We start from the raw sequence: 9,698 nt of genomic DNA, 5'->3' as shown, positions 1-9,698 counted from the left end.
GAGTGTTACCTTTTTTGCTGTATCCTCTCTTTGCATGCTAGCTGAACCTTTTTCTCTGCATCTGCTATTCGCTGAGCAAACTCCTCTTTAAGAGATGAAATGCTACTGTTCTCTTCTTTCATCTTGATGATTTCACTAAACAAAAAACATTTCCATCATATGACTGTGCATAACATTTCAAATGGGAAGCAGAATTTATTCATACAAATGTACACACACGCCCCACTCACACCTGCAAACCCTCTTTCTCCCTGAGAGGGATCAAGGCAACAGAAAAGCAAGGAGGAATTATTTCTCTAATTCAATCCCTCAACTTTTTATCTGAATAAATAGACCAATGGACATCACAGGAATCTGTTTTGCTTTCCAGTATTCCTCTACCCACCCCAAAAGCACTTAACAACGCACTAGCATCTGAGGAGCTCCATTCATGCAACAACGTATAACCATGACCTCACACAACCAAGCTTTTCCCCATCATGCTTTTCTTATATGACTATGGAGTACAGGCCTTATCAAGCCCCTAAACAGGCTTCCCCAAACTCTGCCCTCCAGATGTTTTTGGCCTAAAACTCCCATGATCCCTCGCTAGCAGGACCAGTGGTCAGGGATCATGGGAACTGTAGTCTCAAAACATCTGGAGGGCCAAGTTTGCGGAAGCCTGCCCTAGAAGCATGCCTATTGAGGCAGCTCATGGGAAAAAGATGGGGCTTTATTAAAATCACCTTGTGGCTACATTACTTAATCATCAATTAAAATTCCATACAGTCACTGACATCTATCAACCCCTTTCAAGTTTTTAAATGGGTTGCTACAATCCGTTTAGCTCAAATTACACAAAAGCTACATTATACAAAAGACCAACCAAATGCATTTCTCAAACAAAAAAAAAAATGGTTCACAATGTTTTCACATGATGTGAAGAGCCACAGGATGAATGTTGTCATTTGAAACTTACTCATTAAGATTATCACAAGCTTCTTCTAGGCGTGCCTTCTCTTTACTAACACTTAACAGGCGAGTTTCCCTCATTTCCAGTTTTTCCGTCAGTGAATCAATAATCTGAAGAAGATTCAAGACACAGAAGCTGAGAAGACTGGTAAGATGGCTGAAAGATAGATCTCTTTGGGCAGCATCATAGAAGCAATGCCCAAAGTTCCACTCAAGTATTTTCTTAAGCAACAAAAGACATTTTACGCCATATATGCTGTGCCTCTTTTTAGTCTTTCCCACACGGTCCTAACTCATTTTAAGTTCTAATCTGTTAAGATACAATCAACTGAATATGGTACATTTCTGATCTTTTAAGATACAACCAACTGAATATGGTATATAGAGATGTGGTGATAGATTGTGGTTGAGTGCCGGAGAAGGTCTGGAGAGACTGAGGTTCAAATTCCTAGTCATGAAGCCTACTGGGTGACTCTGGGCTAACTCTCTCAGCCTAAACTACCTCACAGGGGGGTTGTTGTGAGAACAGAATGCAGAAGAGGACCATGCATATTATCTTGAGCTCTTCAGAGATAAATGTAATAAAAATAAATTATGTAGGAAACTCAGGTGGAGTAGATTTTTTGGGGGGGGAAGGAATGCAGTAGGAGTGGCTGTGGGGTAGCAGAGGAAGGAGAAACCCACTGAACGATAAGATTTCTGTTGTGGAAAGTGGACGAATATCACTGGCTATTGATCCATTTTGATTTCCAATGGAAATGTTTTGCTGGACATACTATTCATCTTCAATTTTAAACGCACTTGAAAGAAACTGAAGCTATTGTACCATTTATGATTGTTACAATTTAATTCACAGGATTCCAATTGATTTACTAGAAAAATACTCATGCATCATTAATCCTTATGCACATCTCCTCAGCCTCCCAAACACTGTATACATACTAGAGTAACCAGATATATATATAAATGCACACAATCAGCAAACTCTACCTTTAAAGCCCTAAACGGCCTTGGCCCAGTATACCTGAAAGAGCATCTCCACCCCCATCATTCAGCCTGGACACTGAGACCCAGCTCCGAGGGCCTTCTGGCAGTTCCCTTCCTGCGAGAAGTGAGGTTACAGGGAACCAGGCAAAGGGCCTTATCAGTAGTGGCACTTGCCCTATGGAACCCCCTCCCATCAGATGTCAAAGAAATAAGCAACTGACTTTTAGAAGACATCTGAAGGCAACCCTGTTTAGGGAAGGTTTTAATGTTTGATATTTTATTGTGCTTTTAATCCTGTTGGGAGCCAGCCAGATGGGCCGTGTCATGGAACTGCCATCAGCTCAGAGGCGGGAGGTGGAAGGGCAGTTGGGTTACAGGGAGCCACCAAAGATCGCCAAAGATGGTGAGAAGCAGCTTGTCCTCCGGGGAGGAGCGAAGCCACGCCTCCAGTGGGGAAGGGATGCAGGGCTCGGAAGATGCAAGGGAGAGCCGCAACACCGAACCTGAGCAAAGCAGGGGGGGAAGCAGGTCCCCCTTTGCCCACGCCCTCTGCGCAGGAGGCTTACGCGCAGAGAAGGGAGGCGTAGGATGGGGGTCAAAAAACTGCTCTGCTGGGGAAAGTTTAAGGACCGCCCACTCCCAGATTCTAGCGACTGAGCAGACATGGAATTGAGTCAATCTGCACTGTGAACATTTTGGACAGATAATAAAGCCTTGAAAAGACCAACGGGGAGTCTTGCCTGATTGCTCTCGAGCAACCACGCCGACACACATAACAGGCGGGGTATAAATTATTATTATTACTATTATTTAAAGGATAATTTCATGACATCAAAACAGAAAGAGGCCTGCAACCGTGCTGCCTTCAGCAATCTGCCTGAATAATCTTACTGCACCTCTTCTCCCAAACGTAAAAAGGGAATAACCATATCAACAGGGTAGCAGAAAGATGTATACAATGACAGTTCTGGGGTTACCTTGCAAAGCTCTTCTTTTTCACACTCTACACTTGACAGCTTTTCAGCACTGGGCCAATGTACTGCCACCTCCTCTTTCTGAGTCTGTCCATCAGTTTGCACAGAAACAGCCAAGACGTCTGGCTGCTCTGAGTTTACAGGGGTTGCACTTCGCCCACTTTCCTCCATTTCTGTCTCTTCTGTGGGTAGTGCAATAATTTCACTTAAGATTTGGTCAGACTTGCTTTTTATAGGTTCAGGCTCTTCAGATTTTAGTGTTGAAGGGCTGAGGGTTACAGATGCCGAAATGCATCCCCTACCCGACAATTCATCGTCTGAATTTATTTCACTCACACTCCGACTGTCTAAAGACTGCATGCTGAATGAGTCTATCCTTTCAAAAGCATCAGAGGAGCAGCAGCTCTCAGTCAATTTTTGAAAGTCATCAAGGCGATTATATTCTGTGCAAGCAGACGCGGATAAAAGCTGAAAAGAAGTTTGCATCAGGTGAAGACTGGCTTTCGAATCGGCAGCCTCTTGCCTCGAGCTTACAGAACTTTCACTTATCACACTTTCGTGGTCCAAAACTTCAATGTCACTAGTTGTCGACGTCCCTGAGGAGAAAGTGCTAATTGGAGGTGAAGGCGTATTGCTTTGCCGATCCTCACTTTTTCGCTCTTTAGTTTCCAAACCTATACTCTTTGTCTCTGCAGGCAGAGGTTGTGTGGAGATGTCAGGCATATGACCAGGTTCTTCACTTCCTGAACTTGCTTTCACAATAGTAGTGGCTTCTGCTACCTTGAGATTCTGAGGAGATGCTTCTTGATCAGCGTCTTTAGTGTTGTTTTCCTCATGCTCATCTTCATTATGCTTGCCATCGATATCAAGTACTGAATTACCTTCTTCTAACTTCTCCTGGGAATTACTGAAGTTTCCCAGTTCCACAGGTGAAATTACAGAGAAATCTTTTCCTTCTGTTTCTGGCAGGTCAGCATGCAGAGATTCTTCTAGTGTGCTTTTTACTTCTTCTTTGGGTCGCTGCGATTTGGTGGGTGGCTTAGACACCACTGGACTTTGCTGTATGCTCTGAACATCCGTTAATGGGAGAAAGGCACTGAAGAAGTTTTCTGATTCATCTACCACAGTCCTCCTAACAGGCTTGGTGATGGCTGTAGGAGATGATATTGGCGGACTTTGAGATTCTGTATCTGCATTGGCTCCCCAGGTAGAAGTATCCCATCCTCCACTCGTAAGAGAAGTTGTTCCTAAAACAATGAGAGGAAAAGGAAAAAACAAATTTTAGAAGTTAAATGCATTGTACAGACTTCACAAATATTAAAGTGTCATTAGCCCCAATTTCACTTTTTTCTGCATAAAAACACACTGATATTACTTCCTTTCCTGAAGCATCTTTGGTGCAGCTATGACATACTTATCCCACATTGTGTCTCAATTATGTGTCCAATTATGGATGGTTCCTTGGGGTTGGACACAATCTCCCCTCAATGAATCCAAATGGAAAACTACACTGCATGAAAATGGAATAATAATAATAATAATAATAATAATAATAATAATAATAATAATAATAATAATTTATTATTTGTACCCCGCCCATCTGGCTGGGTTTCCCCAGCCACTCTGGGCGGCTTCCATAGAAACCAGAAAACACTAAAATATCATACATTAAAAACTTCCCTGAACAGGGCTGCCTTAAGATGTCTTCTGAATGTCAAGTAGTTGTTTATCGTTTTGACATCTGATGGGAGGGCGTTCCACAGGGCGGGCGCCACTACCGAAAAGGCCCTCTGCCTGGTTCCCTGTAGCTTTGCTTCTCGCAATGAAGGAACCGCCAGAAGGCCCTCGGCACTGGACCTCAGCGTCCGGGCAGAACGATGGGGGTGGAGACGCTCCTTCAGGTATACTGGGCCGAGGCCGTTTAGGAAACTAATCCAAATGGAAAACTACACTGCATGAAAAGCTAAGAGGCTTGGGGTTTTCCCCACAGGCACTGATAGCTGTAGGTTATGAGAAAGCTAGAGCAATAATCCGCCAACGAATTTGGGGTGCCACATCAGCGAGATGAATAAACAAACACCCAGCAATAAAAGATAATGGGAGAAGATTTACCCCAGCAAATTATTTGTCAAAATTACAAATACCTAAATACAGACGGTCATTTACCCTTGCTAGATTCAACGTGCTGCCATCTGCCTTATTGCAGAGCAGATTTGAGGGTAAACCATATGCGGAACGAGTCTGCCCCTGCGGCTTTGATGGAGGTGGAAACTGTCTCTCATGCCTTGTTACGCTGCCGTTTCTACGAGGATATACTATGCAAAAATCTCCAAATGAACCTGAACTTAAATGTCTAAAATCCCTCGTAGAGGACAAAGATTCTGAAATCACGTTAAGGGTAGCCAAATTCTGTGCGATTGCCATAAAACTTAGGGAACAAGCTGTGCTATCGTAATGATTAAGGTTTTAAATGATAATTTTAAGTTATATGTTAGTGACCAAGTTTTAATTTATATATATTTTTAACTGTATTGTCCCTGTTATACTTAATTGTCCCTGTTATACCTAACTGCAAATTCAAATGTATTCCTATCGTGTTTTATGACTTCCTTGATATTGTATGTGGGCTTGAACTGGTCTGACTCTGAAATAATAAAATTCATTCATTCATAACCTGTCATGATTTAGATATGGCACAAAATTGGGCACCTCTGCACTATAAATAAAACCACACTGATTTCTTAATGGCTGACAGCTAAAGTTATATGCTATTTTCATACAACAGCATGCTCATACTTGGCACCAATACTTTTTTTGGTGTTGAATGAGCAAAATGTACACACACCTGACCACATGAAGCTCTAGTGCAGGTATAGGGTGTAGAACAGGGCTCCCCCCCCCCCACTGTATATGTTGGACAATATTCCTGAAACGTAAGTATAGGAATAAATCTAAGCTGTGGGATTAATGCAAACAAGACTTAGTTGTGTGGTGTTCAATAAGTCTGGGCAAAGGTTTACATCTGATCACCCAATATGCTAAAAAGATAGAGATTACAACCAAGCAGCACTTTTTGTGTTGTTGTTGTTTTTAATTAAACAGCTATTCTCCAGTGTCCTCCCAATATTGCATTAAGACAACTTTTGAAAACAGCCCTGCTGAGTGCATAGAATTAGCCATGTGGTGCTCTGGATTTTAGCCATCATTTTATTTATTAGATCCATATCCTGCCCTTTCGCCCAAAGGGGCCTAGGTCAGCATCTGTATCTACATGGATGCCTTTACCTAGAGTAAGAGTTGAAATGAAAGGCTTTTCAGATAATCAACAGGAAAAAATGACGCAAGGAGGAAACAGCACACAACTCAAATTATAAAGTAAATGCATAAGGAAGTGTGCAAATAAGAGTATGAGGAAGGGAGAGGAAAGAGCAAGAACTGATTATACGAATCCAAGACCAACAATTGCTAAAGTGGCAACACCATGCACAAACATACTGAAACAGGCACAATAACTCTTTATCACCCAGAATAAGGGCTGTAAAAGGCTTGTGTAAAACACCCTGAGAGAACATAAACAGTGCAATAGAATGGACTGCCATAGAAAGGCATGTTCCTTTTTATATTATTATTACATATTATGATTCTATATTTATGTGACAGAAACCTCGTGAGGTCTTCGTTCTAAAAGGTGGCTTATTTATTTATATGAAATATTTTATAAATAAGCCACAGACAAAAACACCCTTGATTTCAGACTAACACAACAGTGCAGAAATTATGTCAACGACCCTTCTTTCAGAAATCATACAGCAGCCACCCCCAAACTGGTGCCCTCCAGATGTTTTCGAGAAGTCCCTGTCATCCCCAGCCAGCATGTCCAATGGTCAAGGCTGATAGGAGTTATAGCCCAAAATACCTAGAGAGCACCAGGTTGTGCAAGGTTGTTGTATACCATAGAGACTCTGAGCAGGAGATGATGTCTGGCATGGTGGGCAGCTGAAGGGTAACCACATGCTCATTGAGAGGCTAGTATTATGCTTTTGGAAAGGAACATGTGACCGTGTCAGGTAAAATATGCAAAAGAAAAATGAAACTGAAGGCCTTGCTACCAATTATAGGATACCTGTGACTACTGCTAGCTCACATTCTCACATACTCTGCCAGTAAAATAAAATGCACAAAGAGCCGTCATGCTTAATGATCACCCTCATGTAAGCAGCAGGAACCAAACAAGAGTGGGAAATGCTAGAAACAATGACACGTCAGTTATTTATTTTGCCAAATGTTACTTGGGAGATGCAAATAGGGGTGGCTGATAGCAACTACTGTCTAGTTAGGTGCCAAGAAATTAGTACAGATACACTAAGGAAGCAACAGTGGTACAATGGGCTGGGCTTGTGAGTTGAAGAAAGAGTCCCAGATGTCCCTGTGGGAAGAGGAGTAAACCAGAATGTAATTATAAAGTTTTCATTCTAAAGATCACAACATTAAATTTAATCAATATCTGATGACTCAAATTAGTAGGGTTTTTCACTAGCTTTTCAGTACCACGGGCAATCAATATTTTAACCCATTTCAAGCTTTGCCATGTGGTATAGAAGCCGCTGTTTGAGAAAAACATTTCCAAAGCCCCCCTGGGACTAGCTACTGTACAACATAATGGCTATACTGAAGTTAATAACACAGAGTAGCTATGTATGATCTTAAGTAGAAGATAAGACCAACACAGGCATGAACAGGGCCAGTTATACCACAATGCAAATACAGAACCACCGTCCGTTTGTTTTTTAACATATTTTTAATTAAAGATTTCTTGGTTTACAAAAGTATGTGCAATGTCTCTTTTTCAAGTTACATTTTCTACTAATCAGTTTCATTTGTTGAGACATTAGTGTTGCATTAGGAAGAAAGAGGTGGAGGGGGGCATGGTGAGTGGGGTTGGGGTTGGGTGGCAATGTTTCTATTCTACTTGATGTATGTGTATGGGAAACAGCCTTACAGTATTATAAAAACTAAGCAATAAACTTAAACTGACACAAGGCTCCCCTTTATCACATACACAGCCCAACAAGACTGACACAAGGCTCCCCTTTATCACATACACAGCCCAACAAGACAACAACTGTCTGTTGTTATTTGCTGTGTTGTCCTGATCCCTTGAGATGGGGCAGGACAAGAAACAACTTCATAACTTGAAGTTACGTGAAGGAAGGAATGGAAGCATGTAATTAAGAAAGAGGAGCTTTTTTAAAATGAAAATAAAAATGAGTGTATCGAAAGAAAACTGAATGAGGCAATTACCAGGTCAAGAGAGAAGTGGGAGAGTGGAACCAAGACTGAGAGGATGGGCATGTATAGATGCAACAATGTGAGGTCGTATCTTTTTATTTCATGCCACTACTATGTCTGTTACTTACAAAGGAAAATTTATAGATTATATGAATATGCAGGCATATTGGAAAAACAGCAAATATTGTTTTATGGAGGACATCTTGCAGCACCCTCCTACTTATGCAGAAAGTGTCATTGCAATCTGGTGGTGCTTATTCAAAAAAAGTGAATATGCACTGGAGGGCAATAATAATAATAATTATTATTATTATTATTATTTGCAGTGTTTTTTCTGGTGGTACCCTAAACAGTTTGTGAATCCAGCTTTGTCCATTTACTGTATTTATTTTCCCAATTCGAACTATAAAATGGTGATTTTCTTGAGTCAAAATGAGAGTGCCCCTAAACATTTTTTTTAGGGTGGAAAAGCACTGATTATTTGTACCAGATCATCTCAGGGGGGTTCACAACATAAAATCACAATATAACCTACACACACACATACACAAAAAAACCCAACCCATTAATTCCTGCCCCCACCCCCACCCCCATATCTTAGCCAAAGCCTCTGAAAGGCACCAGGCAGCGTTTCTCAACCTGTGGGTCCCCAGATGTTGTTGGACTACAACTCCCATCATTCCTAGCCAGCATGACCAGTAGTCAGGGATGATGGGCGTTGTAGTCCAACAACATCTGGGGACCCACAGGTTGAGAACCGCTGCCGGAGGGTGGTTTGGGAGCGGAGTGGAGGAGAAAATAAAACCAAATAACCCCCGGGGCGAGGAAAAGGACTGGCCACGCCAGTCAGGGCCGGTGCAGAGGCTCTCCTCGCTTGACCACAACCACGGGCGGCTGCGGACGAGGCAGGGTGGCGATGGTCGGCGGTTCCCTCAGCCGCCCTCCTCGCCTGCGGGGTCTGAGGCGAGTCCTCCCCGCGGCTCCACCTACCCGCCTCTCGCGGTCGGGACGGGGCGCTTCCGCCCTGCGCCGCTTCGCCGCCTTCCTCCTCCTCCTCCTCGGCCTGGATGTCCAGCACCCGGTCGATGGACTTCTGCGCCTGAGACAGAGCCTGCTTGGCGAAGGTCGAGAGCTGAGAGGCGTTGAACCAACTCATCGCCGACGCCGCCCCCGACGCCGTGGCTGCTCCGGCCCCCGCCACGGCTCACGACCTGCGCGCAACCTTTCCTCCTCCCTCCCGCTCCCCCTTCCTCTAGCCGCAGCTGCTGCAGCCGAAGCCCCGCAGGACACCGACCGCCATGAGAGAAGCGACGGGGGACCCGGATAAGGCAGCTCGCCAGGCAGGAACGCCGACGGCACGCTCCCCCCCCCGCCAACCCAGCACGCGCATGCGCCAAAGCCCTTCCGCCTTCCACGTAGCAAAACAAGCCGGCGCCCTCGCTCACGTGACGCCGGGCCTGCGTTGCCATAGCTTCCCCGGAGCGTCAGTCATTATGG

At 43.7% G+C, this 9,698-nt stretch overlaps 1 protein-coding gene and 1 long non-coding RNA gene across 2 annotated transcripts in view; one reads left to right on the top strand and one right to left on the bottom strand.

The window, feature by feature from the left end:
* The window catches only part of TMF1 (TATA element modulatory factor 1), a 23,695-nt gene extending 14,127 nt beyond the window's left edge, over positions 1-9,568 (bottom strand). The window contains 5 exon segments of the mRNA XM_081901430.1: positions 10-26; positions 29-135; positions 959-1,062; positions 2,916-4,159; positions 9,192-9,568. Coding sequence (XP_081757556.1) covers positions 10-26; positions 29-135; positions 959-1,062; positions 2,916-4,159; positions 9,192-9,357 — 1,638 coding nt within the window. The 5' untranslated portion in view covers positions 9,358-9,568.
* Positions 1-9,698, top strand: part of LOC309365452 — a 258,469-nt gene that overhangs the window by 179,367 nt on the left and 69,404 nt on the right. The gene's annotated exons all lie outside the window — the stretch shown is intronic.

This window comes from Podarcis melisellensis (genome assembly GCF_964234715.1).
Source record: "Podarcis melisellensis genome assembly, chromosome: 2".
Lineage (NCBI taxonomy): Eukaryota > Metazoa > Chordata > Lepidosauria > Squamata > Lacertidae > Podarcis > Podarcis melisellensis.
Note: the sequence above shows the minus strand (reverse complement) of the source record. Positions and strands in the feature narration are given on the sequence as shown.